Below are 22,983 nucleotides of genomic sequence, written 5' to 3'. Positions count from 1 at the left end.
CTGGATCTTTGAACCATATTTGTGGTGTCTGCCATTTAGAGCACTTTAATGCAATTATCTGACATAATTTGTTTGATTGTTGTACGGCTCATTGTACTAATAGAACATGAAGAGGTCTGTCCTCCAGTTTTGATGAGGAAAATTCTAGTGGGTTGTGTTTTTTTGAGTGATATACCACCAATAGCAGGTTTTTGTGTCTGTGTGATCCACCCATACATTCTTTGGATGCACCATGCTAACCAAGCCAGTTAATGTTAGCTAATAACTCCACCCTCATCTCCCAATCCAGTCTTTAAGTCTGACGTCATTAGCTGTTTCTGGGTCCAAACTCTGCTTCAGGTCCCAAAGTCAAACGAACACTGGCGCAACACACAGTTATAAACTGTCTAAATTCTTTCATCTTTAATAAAATGATCAGTGTGGCTGCTCTGCCAGGCGTAACAATTAAGTTTAAAATCCAGGCATCCATGAAAACAGAATTTATGAAATTTAACGGAGTTAGAAGTTAGCAGGAAGTTAGCTCGCTAGTTTCCACCTAAACATGATATAGCATGTTCTGACTGAGAGATTTCTGAAAAAATTAAAACGTACAGCTCTGCTATCACTTCAGACATAAATGAAGACAGAAAACTAAACAGTAGTCACGTTTGAAGTTTTACTTTAGTTGGGCTAGCTGGTATATAATGATGTGCTACGTGGTGGCTAGCTATACAGCTATGGTTAGCATAATATAAACACAGTGAAGCTGGAGGATGAACGCTAACTTAAGGGTTCCCAGTGGTTAGGGACAACCATGCTGTAAACGGACCAAACTTCAGTCAGGAGAACAACTCAGGTAATCCATCCACAATACAACGTTAGTCATTAATATACTGCTGCATGGGCTGGGCTGTAGTTACATCGTAAGGTTTTAAAAACTGAGCTTTAAAATGAACAGTGGTAATAAAAACCGAGAGAGGCCGACAGTGATCACTGACTGTTTTTAGGGGCTTGTCGAGATCAAATAGAACAAGATACAAAACATTAAAACATGTTAAAAACACAACAGCCATATTAAACGCAGAGTAGTTTGGACCCAGAAGCAGGGCTCTTACGTCATCACTTAAAGACCGGATAAACATCATTACTGATCCCGAAAGATCACAACTTTAATGGCCACAATGTAAAAATAGTCTTTAAAAAGCAGCGTTTTCTATGCAGAATTTTGGCCCATTCTTTTTCACAATGTTGCTTTAGTTCATTGAGTTTCTCTAAAGGTCCCACCACTGGGTTTCACTCAGATCGATGTTGCTTGGGATCATTTGCATGTTGTATGACCTTATTTGGGCAAAGCCTCTGCTGTGAGACAGATGGCCTCATAGTCAACTCAATATACATCAACATTTTTGCTAATTGTGGTGCTGTGCATTATAGCCAAGCACCTCCACTTTTGTTTTTCCAAAGAAGATTGTTCATTGTGCATTCAATTAGCAGCACCTGGCTGCTACTTACCATCTTAAATCCTATGGAAGCAGTATACTTAGCTTTTTGCAGTACTGAATAGAGTCCTGTGAAAACTTTAACATGACTGTGCAGGCTCAGGAATTAACTATATATGGTGGTTCGAAACTTGTGAAGGCGTTTTACAATCGCCTGTTAATTTTAGCTCTTTAAATAGCAAGTTTAAAACTCACCAACACAGTGATTAAAAGTACCCAGAACTTATATAACAACACAAAAATAAACTGAACATTTGTACATCAGTAGACTTAAAGGTTGGAACTTAAAGGACTAACAAAAGTAGCCATCTTCAGTGTCTTTCTTCACTAAGCTCTTTACAGTTAAAAAGAAAAATAAGCAGCTACGCAGTTCATTCTCTTTATTTATGTTCTTGTCTCCAAAGTCAGGACAAAGACCAGATATAAAGAACTGAAATTATGTGTTTTATTAAAAAGTGCACTGAATCAAGCATCCACCTGGACCTGAACAATCCCTTTATCTGGAATGTTTAAGACTCTGTCAGGATGTTGGAGAAATATGAATTATAGCCAACGACATAATGAAAATAAATCATAAAAATCATAGATTTTGTCTCCATGCAAAGTTTGTTTCAACAAACAAATCAAGAGAAATTAAGTTAAAATACCCATGTGAAGAAAAAGTATATCACGTCATGAAAAAACTTACACCTTAGAGTATCATGTATGACTGCTGATATGGGGCTGAACATGACTTTTCTCACACAATATACAGTAATCATGACAGAGATGGAAAGCAATCATATCTCGAGCAAAACAGGTTTAACAATACATTTTTCTCATTCTTGGAGTCCAGCATCCTCTTACTGTTCACAGATCAAAGGACATTTTTGCAGGATTTTAACCACCACCAAGATACTTCCCTAACTTTAAAGACTGAGTTACATGAGCATTTGTATTATACAAGAACAATAAACCCATGAAATTATTCTGATTTTACCCCTGATTTTAAATACATGTACTAAACTAAAAGTAAAGTAATAAAGGCGTGAATAAATAAATACTCTGGTATTAGCTTGTTGGTGTTTCTGTGAAACAGTCTCCTGCCTATAACTGACATCTCATATATATATTTTTTAATGGAAGGACTCAGAAGAGACTAAAATAGAACAAAAAGGTGAGTAAACATCCAACTTACATTTTAAAAAATGAATGTTCATGTTGTTTAGTTTCTGCTGGTGTTTAAATAGGCAAAGTGTTTGCTAGCATTATAGATTTATACTTCTGTGTTGAATCTCTGCAGAGCCTACAACTAAAGCATGATTTAGACTTCCGCGGGAAATCGACGTCCTAACGTCCGTAGTAACCGAAAACCCCTTTTATCCCTACTCTGCAACCTTCCATGCCAGTCAAGTCATTGCGTTATGCAGCAACCTGACGTGTAGTTACATACATGGATTGCTGTGAAGGGTTAAAACGGGGTTCCAAATATGGCGTAACTTATTTGGAACCCCATACAATTCACGTGTTTGTCATTGCCAGCATTTACACTTGTGGCAGGGTGCCTGCGTTACTCTGCAGCTTTGCTGCCAGAACACTAGTTGGACATTCTTGAGCCGATTAGAGTCGAAAAGAAGGCCAAGAATAGTTGTAGCAGGCTGCATTAACACAACATGTAATAGCAGTTCTAGGTAGGTCCACATCAGGTGCAAGTTCATAAAGTGTTTGCTGTTACAACGTAACAACAGCGTATATTTAACACAGAAGCATAAATACCACTTAAAGCAACACTTCTGTCCGCTCTGTTTTATTTTTTGTGGGGTCATCTGCGCACCCTGATGGCCAGAGAAAATTATTTTTATGGGTAATTTTGAATTCTTCTGTTCCCTTTTGGAGATCTAAAACTAATCCATTTATCTGCTCTTGTTGTACATAAATTATTTTTTCTGGGGTATAGCTAGTTCTGAAGTTTTCCCATTTTTTACACATATATTACACATGCACAACCTTTGGGAAATATGTCTTTTTTTATAGTGTATCGTTTGTTTCTTTGGCGATATTGTCCTGTAATCCCAAATGGTACATCGAGCTGGCAGAACCACACATTCTCATTTTATATCTATTTCTTTTCACAGCCTTTCATGATCTGGGAGTGTTTCGATAATTTTGGAGATTTTTTTCTTTCTTTTTTTTTTATTGAAGCCCCATACCTGTAGTCAAAGATAATAAAACAAGCTTTAAACTGTAACAGTACTATACAAGTGTGTTTTTGCATTGGCTTGGAAATAAAGAAAAAAAAGAGTTGAAAGACTCTTATATGAAGAAAGAAATCAAACGATAGTCAGTCCCTTTCACTCGAGACAAAAATATATACTGTTATATCAAGAAAGTGGGCATTACAGCAGAATTCAACACACTGAGAAGTGATCCGAAATCAAACGTGATTCTTAGTGATTATGTGTTTACTCTTCATTGGATCTGTATGTACAGCAGCCACGTAGTGAAACTGGAAACATACTTTGAAAGAAATATGCACTCTAATTAGAGTCATCGTACAATATATGTCACCATGAAACCATAAATATAAATATACATACACATTTACAAAAAGCCGGGCTCTTAAAAGTGCTGCAGACAGTGTAGAAAACAGGCGAAGATAGAGGGTCACACTGCAGTCCAGGGCTTCACTCTGCAAAGGTTTGTGTACATAGTTGCTGGAGGTATTTGATTCATTACTTAGACCCCAGACAAGAAGCTATCAAAATTGGTCTCTTAAACAGAGGGGACCATATTTGGTATAACGGGTTCTTTGTTTAAGTAGGTTGCCCAGTAGACGAGGTTGAAGATGCCAAAGAGAACAGGAAACAAAATCCGTGACAACCTGTCAATTTTGCTGACACTGTTGAAGGTCTTCTTGCTTTCTTGGGCCTTGCCATCCGCTTTGGGCTTGTTTGGGTCCGTTGCTCCGCCTTTGGCGATGGTGGGAAGAGTGCTGGAATCCTTGGTCACATTAGGCGCGTAGTTGGCTACTGCTACAGCGTAGGCGTTATTCTTCTTGACGATGGAGGCTCTCTCTTTCTTCTGTTGAGAGACCAAAAGGATTACCTGGAAAGGCAGCTTTACTTGTCACCATCTGCCCCTGAATTTCAAAATGCATTTACATGAAGAGAGCGGAAACGGTAATGGATCGAGCACATTTTGCAAAGTCAGAATGAAGACCACTTTTATTTTATCCAGGGATGTTCAGTTTGTGGCAGACTTATCCATGAACAGGAGGTCTAAATACTGTCTTCCATCACCCATCTTATATCCCACCTCGTGGTGAAAATTAAAACTTTATGAGGAGACAGGAAAATTACATTACAGTTGCAATTTCAAATGAATGATGAAAGATTTCTTTCACTGCATTTTAATGACTTTTCTTCAAACCTAGCCCTCTGATAATCTGCATTCTCCTTTTCAGGTTAAAGGAAATGATGGTTCATTGCTTCATTAAGCAGCTCCAGAAAAAATTCCTTTTGTTGTCTTTTTATGCTACCCGTCGTGCTATATAAGATGAGCCTGCACTTATATGAGCCAGCAACTTTAATTACCACTCCTGTGGTAATTAATTGTTTAGCTAAGACAATCAAGTGCTTTTTATCTTTCTCGTTGTTTGCATGAAGGTATCATTTCTGTTGAGATTTTGTGCTTTCTCACTGTCCAGAACACGTCCTCTCTGTTTTTGTTTTCTCATTACGTTGAAATGATTTTATGCAAGATTTGCTTTCATTTCCCAAAAAAAAAAAAAAATGTCTGGATGTGCCTGGAAAAATGTTTATACCTAAATTTGATTTCTGGATTTTCCTTCTACCCTTGATATAATGTAATGTCGTACAACATGTTTATCAGAGTTTGTACTCTTAGACAGATTTTTCTGTGGTAGTTTGAGGGTTAAGCGCTCTGCTGAAGGGCAAGTCACTATGTAGTTAAATGAGACGAGTGGATTAATGGTACTTTATGTCACTGTCACCCTAGGCAGGGGTCAGCACCTCAGCTGTGGCTGCTGCAAAAAATAAATGAAACTTTATGGAAAAAAAAAACAACCCTAATATTACATCTGGCATCTGTCTGTCCGTCCACGTGTGTGGCTCTTTTTCTCCTGTTTGGTAGGAGGGGCTAAAATGGCTCTTTAGATGTTGAAGATTGCCGACCCCTGCCCTAGGGAAAACAATGGTTGGAGTCAGCGGCACAAGCAAAATTACTGTGCTATGATTTGTGAACCTCTTGGCTTTGAAATGGCTATTTCAAAGATGGGGACCAGGCCCGCAACCACTCACACTCAGTTCCCATCTTAAAGACACTTTGGCACATCAAGACAGCAATAAGATGGAGTCAGTCTGCTATTAGTTTGCAACTTTCAGGGTTCAGGTTGGCAGTTACATGCAATCTGTGATAAAAAAAATTAGCATTAACTACTTACATTCATTAGTTACTTGGACTCTTGGACTCTAAAAGTAAGTAGCTGATGTGAATTTCAGTTTTAATGTGAATTTCTATATATGTAGATGGTAACAGATACAAAGAAAGGCATTGCAGATGAGTTTTGCTAATTGGTGCAGACCAACTCAGATTGATTGCAACATTTTGTCAATCTGTCTGCAATTATAAATTAGACAGCAATTACTTACAAACCTCCACCAATCTGTCTGAGAGTGACTGCAGTCAGTCTGAATCAGATGGTGATTGGCTGGAGACAGATTGCCTCTCACCAGATGACCATACAATCAAAAATGGTTGCCCAAAGGTCGAAGGTGTTGCACATTCAACCTCTGGGGAATTGTAGTAGGTCTGTAGGACTGCCCTAATGTATGGTTTGAAGACAGTGGCACTGACAAAAAGATGGGGGGCCAAAATGCAGGTGACAGAGTTGAAGATATTGAAGATCCTGGGAGTGACCAGCATGGACACGATGAGAAATGAGCACAACAGCTCAGGCTGCAAGGAAGAAGTTCATGGAGAGCAAGCAGAGGGTTGGTGTGACAGCGGATGGACAGAGGATGTGAGGGATAGAGTGAGATGGAAGCAGATGATCCGCTGAACCCTGAAGGAAGCAGCCAAAAGAAAAAGAAAACACACAGACCCATCTTCTCATCACTAATAGAGCCTGTACTCGACAGACTGAATTTTAAAGAATCAGACACACTGCTCAGAATACTAACCAGCTATTTTTGCCTATTCCTATTATTTCTGTGGAGGTAAGCCACATTCGTCACATCCCAACATTTACAAATTTAAATCCCTTATCACTTTATGTTCTTAAAACATTTCTGCCCCCTGTTGATATAGGGATTGTAATTTGAATGTATGGTTTTGCTCGACTAAATGCTATAAAAGGGTAAAAAACTGATTTTGTGGAATGACTGAGGGCTTCATGTTGGACCAAAGAGTATGTGAAAGGGCTCTCTGTGATTAAAGCGTGTCACCCTTCCCATTTCAGACTCAACGACCGCCACCACCCTCTCCAATCCAGACTCAACGACCTCCATCACACCTCCCACCCCCCTTTCCTCCTCCCTGGAACTCAGAATACACACTGAGGATGTGAGCCGACTATTTCAGAAACAGAAGCCCAGGAAAGCCCCCGGACCAGACGGTGTTTCACCCTCCTGCCTCAAGACCTGTGCTGAACAGCTGGCTCCCATCTTCACTCACATCTTCAACAGATCCCTGGAGCTGTGTGAAGTTCCATCCTGCTTCAAACGCTCCACCATCATCCCTGTTCCCAAGAAACCTACCATCACAGGACTGAATGACTACAGACCTGTCGCCTTGACGTCTGTGGTCATGAAATCCTTCGAACGACTGGTGTTAGCCATCTGAAGGACATTACAGGCCACCAGCTGGACCCTCTGCAGTTTGCATACCGGGCAAACAGGTCGGTGGATGATGCAGTGAATATGGGGCTGCATTACATCCTGCAACACCTCGACCGCCCGGGAACTTATGCCAGGATCCTGTTTGTGGACTTTAGTTCGGCTTTTAACACCATCGTGCCTGAACTTCTCTCTTCCAAACCTCTCCCAGCTCAGCGTGTCTCCAGCTACCTGTCAGTGGATCACCAGCTTCCTGACAGACAGAAAGCAACAAGTGAGGCTGGGGGAGATCACCTCTGAAACTCGGTCCCTCAGTACTGGTGCCCCTCAAGGATGTGTCCTCTCACCACTACTGTTCTCCCTCTACACCAATGACTGCACCTCCAAGAACTCGGCTCTTAAACTCCTGAAGTTTGCAGATGACACCACCGTCATTGGCCTCATTCAGGATGGTGATGAGTCTGCATACCGGCAGGAAGTTGAGCGGCTGGTACTCTGGTGCAGTCAGCACAATCTGGAGCTGAACACTCTTAAAACTGTAGAGATGACAGTGGACTTCAGGAGACACCCCCCAACTCTGCCCCCCCTCATCATATCAGACAGCCCCTGTGTCGACTGTGGAGATCTTCAAGTTCCTGGGTACCACCATCTCCCAGGACCTGAAGTGGGAGACCAACATCAACTCCATCCTCAAAAAGACCCAGCAGAGGATGTACTTCCTGAGACAACTGGGGAAGTACAGTCTTCCACAGGAGCTGCTGATCCAGTTCTACACTGCAGTCATTGAGTCTGTCCTGTGCTCCTCCATCACAGTCTGGTATGGTGCAGCCACTAAACAGGACAGGAGCAGACTGCAGCGGACTGTACGGGCAGCAGAAAGGATCATCGGTGCCCCCCTGCCCTCCATCCCAGGATCTGTACCTCTCAAGAACCAGGAAACGGGCAGGGAAAATCGTCACAGACCCCTCACACCCTGGACACAGACTTTTTGACCTGCTGCCCTCTGGCAGACGGTACAGAAGCCTGCAAACCAAGACCACCCGACACAGGAACACTTTCTTTCCCCTCGCCATCTCCCTCCTAAACAGTTGACCTGTCACACTGCTTCCCACTGCCAGACTGCAACTGCACCTTATGTACATTCTGTAGTATTCATTCCACCTCATTTCATTTCTGTATTTTATGTACATAAGTTTAGTTATTTATAGTTGGTTCACACAGCTTTGTGTATGTATGTGTATGCATGCGTAATGTACATATAGGTGTGTGTGTGTGTGTGTGTGTGTGTGTGTGTGTGTGTGTGTGTGTGTGTGTGTTTTTACATTGCTGTGCTTGAGAGCCACCATCTACCGGAACCAAATTCCTTGTATTTGTCTGCACATATACTTGGCCAATAAACACAATTCTGATTCTGATTCTGAAAAGAATTACACATTATCTGACCATTGATGGGATTCACCTTTCCTAGGCTGAGTTTGGCACCTATTAGCACCAGGGGGGATGAACACCTGACTGCACTTATATTCTTTATCGATATGCTGAGCCTCAGAGTGAGTGATTTTATTATTAGTTCTCAGTAGCTGCAGCATTCTGGCTCCACTCTTGGAAGGTTAAAGAGGCCATTACTGCTGTTTCCCTTTGCTTCCAACAAATGCCTTCAAAGCTCTCTGAGCTCTCTGAGCACTGCCTCCTTCAGCATACAGTACAATGCTAATGAATTCTCTTTGAAGGCGGAGCCTGTCAGAGGATGCGCTTTCTTCTTCATTACCTTGTCAGTCACCACGCTTTTTCCATCCCAAGCCCAGCCACGCTTTGTGAAGTAATTGACAGTAGCAAATTCAATCAAAGCGGAGAAGACGAAGGCGTAGCACACGGCAATGAACCAGTCCATGGCAGTGGCGTAGGCGACCTTAGGCAGGGAGTTCCTTGCACTGATACTCAAAGTTGTCATTGTGAGAACAGTAGTTACACCTGGAAACACACACAAGCAGATAGCCAATAATATGAGCTCTGGCAATGTTTATTAAGGTTTTTTCTACTGTAATACACATTCTGCTACACAATACTGTAATGAAGCAGGGGAACCAAGTGAGACATATGACAAGAAAATCATTTTATTTTTTCTTCTTTCGTATAACTTTTAATATTTCTTCTGGAGCTCAGGAGATTTGATGTTTTTATTTCTTTCTGTGAGCTAACCAGTGCTGAGTCACTAATATTACTTTCACTTGGCTTACAGTCAGGTCAAGCAGTAGCGTAGCCAACTGGATTTAAAAGCAGTGGGGCCTGTAAGAACTGCCCCCACCCCCTTCTCTTTATCTGTTTTCTTTCGCACAGAATTTCCCATCAGCTTCCAACAATTCCCTATATTCATCCTTCAAGCTTACAGTGTTAATTTTTGACAAAACTAGGGGAAGGTCTTACTGCCATTGCAGCACACGCATAAAATCCAGCATCTACAACAGTCAGCTCAAATTAAACTGGTGCTAACAATCATCATATATGTCATATATGCTTACCAAACACAGTCCTAGCTGGCACTGATTCTCTATTCAGCCAGAAAGACACTTGGGAAAGGATGACTGTCATGATGCATGGGAGGTAAGTCTGGATAACAAAGTAGCCAATCTTCCTCTTCAGATGGAATTCAGCCGTCATCACTGTATATTCACCTGCAGACGAGAATCAGGTTTAATTACATGATGCAAAGAATTCAGCTTCTTGATTCACTCTGATTTCTTGCCATCAAACATATACTCTTACTGGCCACTTTTTAAGTACATCGTTTCAACTCCTCATTCAACTTGGTGCATTAGGCATCTAGACATAGTCAAGATGACTTACTGATCATCAGAATGGGGAAGAAAGGTAAGTTAAGCGACTTTCATCTCTTACTTTGGTAATTGGTTTATTATTCATAATGAAAACACTTTTCTTTAATCTATATATCTATCAGTGTAAAAATAGTAAAACCGGAGTGAGGGCCATGATGAATGAGTGTGTCAAGTGTTTTAACCCACACAACTGGAAACAATATCTTCTTACTCCAATTTAGCTATGCAAGTGCAAACCCACGCCTTCCTGTGCCTGTATATTCATGTAATTCACATTGTTAAAATATTATATTTATATCTCAAGCTTTAAGACAACAAAGCAGTATTAAACATAGATTAACTGTCAGCAGTGCACAGTGGATATACAGTAATAATCCATCAATACATGCAAAAGTAGGCAGTGAGAGTTCCCGGCCACCGAGCAAAGCCTAATAGCTGACAAGGCGGTCAAACCGTGCCAGCGCTGCAGTATCAGGCAGTCTTTCCAAACAGAAGATATCTCAAAGAGAAGCCAAGATTAGACATGGGAAGAAAAAGATGTGTTACCAATGGCAACAGAACAGAGAAACATAGCTCATTTGCTATGATTTTGAAATGAAGGCCTTGATATACGCTGCCACTTGGCAAGAGGAAAGTCTTTTTCAGCAGTGGGAAGGAGGGGGTAGAAGGGATGTCAATTCCACAGAATAATCCCCAAAGATGTTTTTTTGTAATATTCCCTCTCTTTCTTTAATAGCACTGTAGCTGTGCTGCTTGTGTTTCTAGCAGTTACGTGAAGACTTATTCTGTCTTTGACACAGGCATACATGCTAGCACAGGAATTTGGAGGAATCGAGTGCACTGTCAGTACTCTCTATGGAGCACTGTATCTTCTGTAATTTAATTTGCATGCCGGTCCGGTGCTTGTGTTGTGGAATGGGGGAAGGGGATGTACAAGCAAGGATATGGATGCTGATGAGTCTTCTCTGGAAAAGCTTGGGATCGCTTCACTTAGAGGGAAGACAATTATAGCATGAAGATAGTAATCCTGTCATGTTGCCCACTGAAGCACAAAACAAGTGTAGGAAACAAGGTTCCCTTCTAAATGGATGAGAACACCTCAGTCTCTGAGAACGTGCTATACAAAGGAAACTGAAGGAATATGTGTTATTTGGAAATGCTATAGAAATACTATTCAAACAACTGATGCTATACATTCATTATTTTTGTACACATCATAGCTCCTGTCATGTTGGTCAGACTGAATGGTTTTCCAGGCAAGGATAACATTTTGATAACATTTTATAATTCGGCCCACGACTAAGGCTGTAATTCCCCTGTAACTGAATGGAATTTCAGTATTTTTTTTATTACAATATGTAATTATAGTTACCTACAATTAGATAAGTACATTAGAATAAAGGGATAGCAAATGATGTTATTACAGGAAATAAAGAAATAATTAAACTGTAGGTGCAGCGTAAAAAAAAAATTCAATGTAAGAAATGAGTAATGGGAAATATTGTTTGTTTTTCTGCAAAATTACCATGAAATTACACAATGTGCAGAAACAGTACATTATTGGCCAAATACTTCTGACTGACATATTTTTACCCAGTGAGCATATCCTGGATATTCTCCCTTTTTTTCTAATAACCTTAAAATTAGCCTACTGTATTTGTCGGACTATAAGGCGCACCGGATTATAAGGCGCATGGATGCCTGGATGTTAAACTTAATTGTTACACCTGGTAAAGCAGCAGTTTTTACCTCTCAGTGATGTCGCAGTGTTCGTTTGACTTTGGGACCTGAAGCTGACGGAGTTTTGGACCCAGGTTACTCAGCGAGGCTCCTGACCAGTGTTGGGTAAGTTACTTGAAAAAAGTAATTAATTACTAATTACTTAGTCAATATTGTATTTAAAATACTTATCTAATTACTGTGTCAGAAAAGTAACTTAATTACTAAATAAGTAATTTAACTAAATACTTCTTAAAATCCCTATAAACCTTGAGTGGGCAAACAATAGAAATTAAACTCTATAAATAATAAACAATTTTTTTTAAAGACGGAGACTCTACAGTACGCAGCGGTAGCATCTTTTCCACAATGTAGCCTGCAAACATTTTTTAAGCTCACCTTCAGACGCTTTCTGTGCTGCTGAAGTAAAATCAAGGTTTGCCTGCTTAGCAGGAGTTGCCGCGGTGTTATCCATGGATGATGAACAAGGATCACTCAGAAGTGTTCGTCTATGCTCTCGTGCTCTCGCTATTAACAGCGGCCGATAGTTTTTTCTCCCCAGGACATAGCTTAAATATTACTGTAATATTCTTGTCTGCTTGTTTCAGAAAAGTGAAGAGACGGGAATATGTCCACTTCATAAAACAGCCACACGCTTCAGCCGAGTTCGACATCTTCCGCTTTAGAATACGACTATGCAGCAAACTGGCGCGAAATGACGTGCAGCTGCACTACAGCGATGTTAAAGCGGCAGAGTTTACTTCTACGTTTAGAAGATAAATTATTGAAATTAAATAATGATATTCAGCGAGTTTAATTATTTTACAACTGTAATTAAAATACCTAAAAATGAACAGTAATTAGGTACTCTACTTTTTCAGTGGAAAAGTAATTTAATTACAATAACGCGTTACTTAGTAACACATTACACCCAACACTGCTCCTGACTACGTAATATCTCCGACAATCCATCAAGCGGTTTGGCTTCGTAGCTTACCAAAGTCGTACTAAAACCTTTTTTGACAGATTTTTGAGCGCCGTGTAGCACATAAAATCGGTTCACGGTCAGTAAGCACAACCAGAATTCATACAAAAAGCGCACTGTCGATTTTTGAGAAAATTACAGGATTTTAAGTGCGCCTTATATTACAAAAAATTCCTATCAGTATGACCTGAATACAGAGACTGAACTCATGAAGTCAACAGAAAATTGATTAAAGGGGTCAGCAACAAGGCCATACACTTTCATACAACTTGGAAGCTTTTTACAACAAGAGGAGTCACACAATGATGGGAATTTTTTGCCTTCAGGAGGATCCCTAGCATTATTAGTGTCCCTTTGACTACCTAGCTAAGCTAGATAACCAGCATTAGCTACTAATATGTCTGCTCTATTTTGTTCTCCAAAATAAAATATGCTGAGCCTCAAAACGAACATTTTCTTTATTCAACAGCAGCAGTTACAGATAACACGGGAGGCGTGATGAGGGAGCGGGGTAGTACAGTAAATCAAAACGCAAGCATGCCACATTAAGGTATGAGCCTCTGTATGTGGGATGCATGCTGTAACTAGTGAGTTACAAGGCATCTCACAATGCTACTGATTTAGTAGTGTTTTTGACAGCTGTATGCCTGCAGCTGGTATCAGCAGAGAAGCCACCATAAACTAAAAGCTGCCCAGCAACAAACCAACAAAATGATGAAGTTAGCACCTTGCTAATGAATATAGTGGAGTATTTAGCAGCTAAAGAGCCAGAAGTACCCCCCAGGAGACCCTTAAGAGCTAAGAGTATGTGATTTGCTAAATGTACAGAAACAACTCTAAATGAATGCTATTTTTAATCAGTACTGGCTGGATGTGTGGGGGAAGGGGAAAGCGTTTTAGGCATTTTAACAAACAAGAAAACACACTTTAGTTAAGCTGTCCTTTAGTACTACAATACTTTCCACACTGTGTGTGAAGTAAAGCATCACTACATTCAGCTCTGTTCAGGCATGGATTTTTATGAATAATGCATTCAACAAAAAGATGTTTCTGAGACAACAAACATATATTTTGAATTGTGAGATTCTTCTAACAGTGTCTTGGTGTATTCACAGGCTTATGCAAGATGTCCGTCCCTGTAAAGCCAGAGAGTGCATTAGTTCGTGCCAAATGACCTAGTTTGCAAGTACGCTACACCACACACTGACACACTAGTAATGAATGATTAATTTAAAGTCAGCCAATCAGATAATGTGGAGTGACTAGCTAAACAAGAGAAACAGCTACTGGCAGGCATTCTGCCTTCCACCAAAGCATCAAACACCATTTAACCTATATAGGAAAATTTGGTCCATGTAAGGGTATTCTTACATAATAAAACTGCAGAAGGGATTCCCTTGATGGGGGATTTCAGTCACTGGGGAAATACTGTGTACTGGTAATTGATACCTAAAGGGAACATTGGTGGAACACTCAGGGATGCAGTAGCATGCACATATTCATTCTCCGGTGTAACTTCAAACTAAAACCCAACATTGCAGCTATAATTTCAGCCTGTATTTAAATTCACAGCTGACTAATTAAAAAAAAGAAAGAAAAACCTAGTCCTTTTTTAGTTCTATTAAAAGCAGAATGATCACACATCTTTCAGTAAATATGGTCTTAGACTTTGATACAAGAACACAGGTTTAGATCTTGTGTTTTTTTCTTCAATACTTTCACCTACTTTATCCTGAAATACATCAAAGCTCCAGCATGAAAAAGTTCCAGAAATGAAAAAAGTAGAACATCTTGTGAGAAAAGGGGGACTCACTCTCCACGCTCAGGCTCATACAAAAGACATCCAACTCCACAGCAAAGCTTTGTAAACCACCCACTCTTTCCTTAAGTGTACCTTTAAAGTCTGCAGGCGATAACCCTCAGGTCAGTGTCCTCCACAGGAGCAAATTTCTCAAACTCTTGCATGATCATCAAATGTAACTCATTCTTTACATTTGTGATAATCCATCCCAGGCATTATTCACATTTCCACTCTGATCTCACTTTCTTCCCTGAGAGGTTCAAAACAGTGCTTTTCCCCCTTTTTAGCTAATTTAGCCCCTGCTAGGGCTGATACATTTTCAAAGGAAGTTTCAGCGTTCTTTAAACTGATGAATCCAAACTGACAATACTTTATCTTTAAATAGCCAGAATCAATCAGTCCATGTACAAACAATACAGATTTAAAAGATGGTGGTGGTGGGTGGGGGGGACGACGACGTCAGTCTTCCAGCAATTACAGCCTACTTTCCCATTCTCACCACTATAATCACCGTGACTTCTATCATCATCTTGCAAAAGCTGCATATCCAGAAAGGTTTCTTCTGTCAGGTTTTCCTCAGAAGTAGTATTACTAAAATTAGATCAGTGCTGTCACTCAGCGACACAGAGTATATTGGATGCTTTCAGATCTCTCATCCTCTGCAATTTACTTGACCTACACCACAGATGCTGCTCTGCTAAATGCTGTAGAAAGTACATTCAGTAATTCTAATTGGTTGGGTAAACTTATTCTTTTAGGTGTAAAGTAGCTTTTAAGGCTAATCAAGACTTTTCTATCATGCCAGTGCCATAAAGGACACGCCTCTGTAACTATGCAACATTAAATTTGACGGCAAACTTGTGGTTCCCAATGTTTCTTATAATAACCCAGTATGTTATTTCACTTTTTACATTTATGCCACTGTATTTTTGGGGGGACAACGCTGCACTTGTATTTCACTAGATTTATTATAAAGGACTACTTAATAATTATTTTGTAAATTTACATAATTCTACTAAAAATGATAAAATTGTAGCCAGCATTATATAAATAAAATTAGTACCAGATAGGACTAACTTTAAAAGTAAAATTATGTATAATTTATAAAACAGTGAAAAAAAATCAGTCAGTAAGACGAGAAGATGCTATAATAAAGCCAGTCCATCACTTCCTAAGCATCTATTTTTTTTACTTTTATTATACTTTTCTCACTTTTCTTTAAACGTTGCTTGTTAAGCCCTTTGTGACTTGTGTTTGGAATAGTGCTATATAGGTACTTTTTGATTAGTTTATGCTTATGCGACCATGGCAACATTCATTGTCACCATGACAACATGCACCATAATAAATTGTGTGTCCGCTGAAGTTGGTTCATCTGTCAGGTCTGTTTTGTCATCCTCCAGGCTCTGCTTCACTCATTCTTACCCATGACATCGTCATTATTTTTATCATTATTGTTGTTATTATTATTACATGACTGCTGCTGTTTATTCTGTGATAAACAGCACTGCGTTAACTTCTCATACCACAGTGCTCCCACTCTGCTACAACAACTAACCAACCACATCCACCCCATCACATCTCACTGCACCGATCAGGCGGCCTATTTATGCTTGTCGATGTTACTGCTGCTCCACTCCACCCAGCCTCCACCTGCTTTGGTTCTGCTCTGTTTGTACACACCCTGGGGGGTATTTATTTCTAAATTAATAACTGTTGGGGGATTACTTGCAATGGTTCCTGCATGTTATTTATCACTATGCTGTGAATTTCATTCTGCTACACGGTATTGCTACAGCAGGCAGCTTTACCAACAGGGGGCCATTTTCCCCAAATAATTCAGATTTCCATTTTTATTTTGCATTATAGTTTATGATAGAATCAAATGTAATGTTAAAAAAATAATATAATAAGGACATAAAAAGAAATATAAAACAGATCTTGTAAATAAAGGTAAATTTTTCTTGTCTTTATGTGAAAACAATCCTCACAAAACCAAGACTAGAACATATCATTCGTCTCACTAACTTAGAGTGCATTAAATACCCTTTATGGCTGATTTGCTTATCACCAATATCACATCATCTGCCATCGCGAAGGCAGATTTCTGTCGCTTCCAGCGTTTGAAGGAAAACAGCTGCCATCATCCTCTCATCCTTTTAGAAGAAGCCTGGTAGCCTCACACTGCCTCGCTATTTAAATTCAGACTTGCGGCATGTTTAGTTACCCCATCTTACAACCAGCTTTTTTGATCTAATCTTTCAAGTTACATCTATGTGTTTCCTACATCTTGGACAGTGATGGTGTCGCTTTCATCTTCACACACACACAAGTTTCGATCTTGTTTCTTGGCATCTGTGTTGGCGTATGTAGAAGTGTATTGCTTCTATTTTTAATCCTCATTATCTCTTACTTTTTTTTTTTGGTATGGATTTGTTTTTTTTTTCTGAACTTTGTCAACGATATGCTTGTTAGAACACTTTTTTGAAATAATTTAACTTGACAACCGATTACCTTGGACAGAGCATATTTCTATTTCTGTGTATAGCCAGCAAAGTTTCAAGACAACATGTTCGTTGCTGCCACGTTTCCCTGTGCTTTAAAAACCCAGCTCAAACTTTAAGACCTGAATGAAAAACATCTATTTAGTCCTTGTATTCTACATATAATCAAAGAAAAATAGAGAGTGTAACAAGAGAACTGTTTTCAGAATTTACAAAAACGCACTGCAAGCATGTTACATGTGTGGATGATGCATAGTTGCGTGTCTGAAAGAAGAAAAAATTGGCCAATATATCAGTTTTTTAAAATCACCAATATCAGTATCAGTCGTGAAATTTGAATATAAGGGCTCTATGCTCCATTTATGTTTTGATGAGCATTTTGGGGGGTAGTCAGTTGATTCGTACAGATGGGGAAGGTATATTTCTGATTGGTCAGTGTCCACCCTAACTCACCTGAACACACACCTCTCAGACCAACTAAAAAATAATTTTTTTTTTACAACCTAAAACCATCCAGAATGATGTAGTACTTACATCATACTTCTTGTCCTTGGAAGTTTATATATAAATAGATGTTAAACAGAAGTTTACCATCTATTTAGTGATAAATGGGACCATAACCACAAAATCAGCAACATGCTTCTAAAAATAAGACCTGATATCAGCAATTGAGTTTTTACAAGCACAGCTGTTACCCCTTGCTTGTTTTCAAAAAACTCCAGGTCTGTCTTTTAAGTACAGTAGTAATGTTAAGCTAGTTAGCCATATACCCTGTATAAATGATATAGTATGCAAGCATCATGGTAAAGCCAATAACATTAGAGCAGACAAGCATACATTAGTGAATGTATTTATAAAGTAAGCAAGAACTTTATCCAAGTAGGTTCATAACTAAATTAAATAGTCCACTACAGTCTACTTTGATGATGAACTTGAGCCTTCTTCTTCCATTTCCTGTGGAGGAGCCATATGTGGCGCGTTCTATCTCTGCAAATCTCCAGATAGGAGATGGGAGGAAAATCCTGATCCATTCCGTGAAATTAACATCCGATTCACTGTTTCTATAACATGTTTTATAGCCTAGTGGATCACAAGTTCTAACTTGCGATTCCTTAAGTGAATGATCGCTGGTAAAGATTAGATCTTGTCATGTATAAGAGTGTGTCTGCTCCTCTGTGTCGGCCCATAATGGCAGCTGTGCAAAGACAACAAACAGCAAGCATAACATTTCTCCAGAGGTGCCACAAATAGCAGCTCAGTCTGAGATTTCAGTTCAAGTCACCCTCGTAGTAAATATTGATGCTGATGATCAGCCATGAATTTGCTACTCAGTGCTGATGTTTCAAGGATTTGTGCGAGGGTCTTGTAAAATAATACAATCTGTTGCTCTAAATCAGGGGTCCCCAATCCCAGTCCACGAGGGCCGGTGTCCCTGCAGGTTTTAGATGTGTCCTTGATCCATCACAGCTGATTTAAATGGATAAATTACCTTCTCAACATGTCTTGGAGTTCTCCAGAGGCCTGGTAATGAACTAATCATGTGATTCAGGTGTGTTGACCCAGGGTGAGATCTAAAACCTGCAGGGACACCGGCCCTCGTGGACTGGGATTGGGGACCCCTGCTCTAAATCCATTTTAACTGTCGTTCAGTCAGCTTAGTGGTCGTTTTCACGCTGACATTCACTCTTTTGTGGCTCAAGATAGACCAGCATGCAAAGATTACTATTCTGTCTGCATTTAAGTCACTAGCCAATGTCTCATGAAGAGTCAAAAGCCTCCTTATAAAACCTAGTAAGCAAGCTACTCATTTTTATGTAGATTATAGATATTTTTTAGACTTTAATGCATCTCTCCACTCTAGTCAGACACTTCAGTTTCTGTGTGCTTTTATGCTAACATACCAAAGGACATCTGAAAGACAGAAGTTGTTCTTCTCTCCTAGAGCATCTCTGTTATGTCTCTGACTGCTAAAGCAGATGCGCGTTAGTTGTTGCTTCTAGTAATGCATCAGCATTTCTTATTTTTTACTGGTAAATGCAAAAAATCCACCCAAATAAACAGCCAGTCTTTGTTCTCCAAACAAGTAAAAAGGCTCGTCACTGCAACAGCTCACTGCCATGCAGCTTTTGGGTCTCCAAACCAGGATAAACACACAATAACAAAATATAGACCAGCGCAGTAGAAAATGCCAAACTCCTGTTATGTCAAATGATTTCCATGCAAAAGCCAGAGCAAAGATGTCTTCCAAGCCAAATAAAGTGAGTAATATAAAGACAAAACTTAGCAAAGCGTGTCACAGCGGGCTTACGGCCGCCTCCTGCAACATGTAGGAGGTGGACAACATCCTCCCAAACAAGCACAAAATCACAGTTCAGTTTGATTTTCACACTAAAACACACTGGAAGTGAGAAAGATATTCAGGTTGCTGACTCCACAAAGTGGATGCAGTGGAAGGGCATACAACAGATTCTTACGGCTTCAGATTATTGCCGTGTTTAGTCACCAAAGGGTGTAATAGAAATACTCGCTGGAACCAATCTGGCAAATGTTCATTATTCTCTAGTATTTGAAAATGTCTGTGGATGAAGTGAGTGAGGAGAAGAAAAAAGGATCAAGAGGCGGATTTGATTCCCAACAGGCTTCGACAGACTCTTACCTGTACTCGATTTGATGGTTTCTTGTCCGACCGTTTGCCCAAGCAGGTCGTACTGGTTCAGCCGAGAGCTTTCTCCTTCCACTACAACAGACTCGGAAGCATTGCGAGTCCAAGCGTAAGTCACCTCTGAGATTGTGTAGGCATCTAAAAAGAGGAAGAGGGTAGACCCATGGGAGGTAAACTGATACGTTTTTCTAAAATCCAAATGAAAAGCCTCCTTTTACATTGTGTTTAAATGATACTGCTGAGAGAAACAAAGCCCCTCACTGCTTTATGATGTCACTTGTAAAACACCAACAAGATATCAATACATAGTGACATTTGCCCTTTTCAGTCAGCCACAGAATTTACTGAATATTGGATATGAGAGTGTGTCTGCTGACCTGAGAATGTCTAATGAAACAGGGGAACATTTTTACTTCAGTACATTCAGTAATTGCAATATTCTGTCAGTCATGTTGCACAGTAACATGTGAAATACTGTAGATCACCACATAAAGAAGACAGGACATCAAGGCATTTCAGACATGACCCACTGAGTTAGGATAATTATTGCTTTTAAAGCAACATCTTGAAACAGCTTAAAGCAAAAAATTCCATCCAAATGTGAAAAAGCATTAGCAGAATTAAATACCCAACAAAAATATTTGGATGAGCTTAGCATTGGTTTCCCCATTTTTCCCAGGGACTTTTCCAATTAGTCCTCTATCCGTAGTGTTGTTTGTGCCACTGCCAAAAAACTGAGCCATGCATTCTAGCTTCACTTGTTCCTGAGGCTCCTCTCTCGCCAAAGGACCAGTGAGAAGAAGGAAGGAAAGAAAAAACAAAAAAAGAAACAAAGCAGCATTTTACTTTTGAGTTCCCTCAGGCACTATCATCATCAGAGTTACTCACAGCTGCCAAATTTTAGTGGACAGGAATGAGAGTCCATGGGGAAATCCTCCAGATGCATTGGGCACTCTGCATGCACAGTTAACCTGCATCCAATTCACAGAAAATGGAGGAGACTTTGCAAATGCATGAAAAGTATACAGCAGAGATAGAAAGAAAAATAAACTCACAAGCCTCATGCACTATTCAAGACACTTCCCATCTGTAATGCCTTGAAACAAAAATTATCATCTTAACTGTAATCAGCGGAGCAAAACAAACGAGGTGCTGCAGAGACCAGCAGAGATGGTGACACTGTAGGTTAGCTCTGTGCTGTTTAAGACAATATCCAACCACTGCAAAAATACACAGTGCTTACAAATGTATCAGACCAGCAGCCAATGTACGGTTTATGCCACAGCTGCCGAAAAATCATTTTTTAATGTATAACGGTTAATCTACCAGGACAGTCTGTTTAAACAAAATAATGTTTTCAGTGCTGAGCTGTAATTCCTATTGTTTTCCATGAATCTTCAACTTGGCTATTTTTCAAAAAAGCAGAAAAAATAGTAAAGCACATTATTAGTTTTACTGAGATGCCAAATTACAGATGTTTGTGTTTCTAAATGGGAAAATTACTTTTACTGTTTGAATGTCACTTCTCAGAGTCCAGTGTGCCGGCACAAATTTAGGTATAAAAACATCTCCTGCAATGAACTCAGTAATTTTTGTTTTTCTGACAAATGGTCTAGATTTGTTAAGCAATTTATTATAATTAATATTATTACAAAAATGTATGTTTCCATTGACTTTTTTGAAATAGCATTCAAGCATAGCAATGAATGCGAGAAACAGGAGGCATAAAAAATACATTTGAACAAATGGGATTCTGTGTTGCTGCTGTATTCACGCTTGCTTTAGCAAGAAAAGCGTTCCATCCACGTCATTTCTCTTTTTCTTTCTCTCTATTTTAGGAAAGTTTGTGGACTCTCGTGTCTCTTAGGCAAATATGAAGCTGTATCCAGCAGCCTGGCTTTGAGGAGTTCCTGGGTTCATGTCTCAAACATGTAGTTATCTGTATTTTTGTGCGGGAAGAGGAGGCGCTAACATTACCTAGCCATTTAACAATGGCCCAGTTGTTGTTAGTTTCAGGGTGACTGGAGTCGAGTTTCTATGGCTATGGTGAAAAATATCAACAATCCACATCTAAGTCTATTTCCATCATCATTTTTTTGACTTACTTCTCCAAATCCAACCTGATTCAGTCTGAACTGACTCTGGAGAAGGATGGATCAACTGAAGCAGCTCTGGCTGTTGAGCTTGTATGGCAGGGTTAAAGACGTGTATTTAAATGCAGTGCTGGGCAGCAGAGAAATGCCTCGTTTAGTCTTTCAGGTTCCAGTGATGATGTGACATTACGTGTAAACATAAGCTAACACATTGCTAGCAAGAGCTTCATGTTTGCCTTATAGATGTAATCAGTGTTTCTAAGTAACCCTCAGTTAGACAGCAAACGTATATTATCCACGCCATTCTCACTGTTTTCTGTCTTTTTGCTTCTGTGCCTCGAGTTACCTCATGGTGTACAGCAGAGTCCCGTCATCTTTGATCCTCAGCAGTTTATTAGGCATGGTCATGTTATGTGCCACAGACTTTTCCGTTGTGAAAGAAGGTGTCCGGGGTCCAAATCTTACTCGCCATCAGGTTGTTAAGGGGCAAATATTCATTGGCCCATGGAATTTCAACCTCTCGTCCTTCCAGCTTTGCCGGAAGAAACATCTATGGTGTACTCCTGAGAAAAGATGAGATATGTTCATGAATTAATCTCACTATATTATTACTTCTCTTATGACTTAGGTTTCCCATGTATTAAAACAAGGCTCATTCCCACTCAAAAAATGCTAAACTGCACACTGATGGGCAGTTCATCACAACTAACTTCACCTGCCAGCTCTGTTGGTAGGCAGAGCTGGCAGGTGAAGTTAACCTTAACCTTTCCCTGTTTCCAAATAGCGAGTCTCCATGAAGGTGAGACCCACACTCGCCCTGTTCCTTCACAGCTTTCTCAGTTTGCTGTTTTCCTAAGCTGACTCTGAGGCCAACATGACCCCCTTAACCTGCAATACTGTGTTGTCAAAAGACACCACACACAAGCAAGGATTAAGGGCAGAAATCAGTGCACCGTGAAATGTGTATACGTGTGAATGTTCGTGTCTGTGTGATTCACAGTGAGGGTGAGAAGCAGAAAGAGATACTTTTTTTTCTTTTTACTCGTCATAGTTGCAAAGCCTGTGACATTTAG

At 39.8% G+C, this 22,983-nt stretch overlaps 1 protein-coding gene across 1 annotated transcript; it reads right to left on the bottom strand.

Annotated features, from left to right (window-relative positions):
• Nucleotides 1–1,843: 1,843 nt before the first annotated feature.
• On the bottom strand, nt 1,844–22,332 carry LOC134623298 (gamma-aminobutyric acid receptor subunit alpha-2-like). Its single transcript, XM_065469830.1, has 6 exons — nt 22,257–22,332; nt 20,706–20,788; nt 19,812–19,955; nt 9,832–9,984; nt 9,081–9,283; nt 1,844–4,538 (listed from the first exon to the last, which is right to left on the bottom strand). The coding sequence occupies exons 1-6, from the start codon at nt 22,316–22,318 to the stop codon at nt 4,230–4,232; spliced, it is 954 nt and encodes a 317-aa protein (XP_065325902.1). The 5' UTR covers nt 22,319–22,332; the 3' UTR covers nt 1,844–4,229.
• Between the last annotated feature and the right edge of the window lie 651 nt (nt 22,333–22,983).

This window comes from Pelmatolapia mariae, unplaced genomic scaffold (assembly GCF_036321145.2).
Source record: "Pelmatolapia mariae isolate MD_Pm_ZW unplaced genomic scaffold, Pm_UMD_F_2 NODE_ptg000543l+_length_30324_cov_1, whole genome shotgun sequence".
Classification (NCBI taxonomy): domain Eukaryota; kingdom Metazoa; phylum Chordata; class Actinopteri; order Cichliformes; family Cichlidae; genus Pelmatolapia; species Pelmatolapia mariae.
The sequence above is the reverse complement of the archived record's forward strand: the minus strand, read 5'-3'. Positions and strand labels throughout refer to the sequence as shown.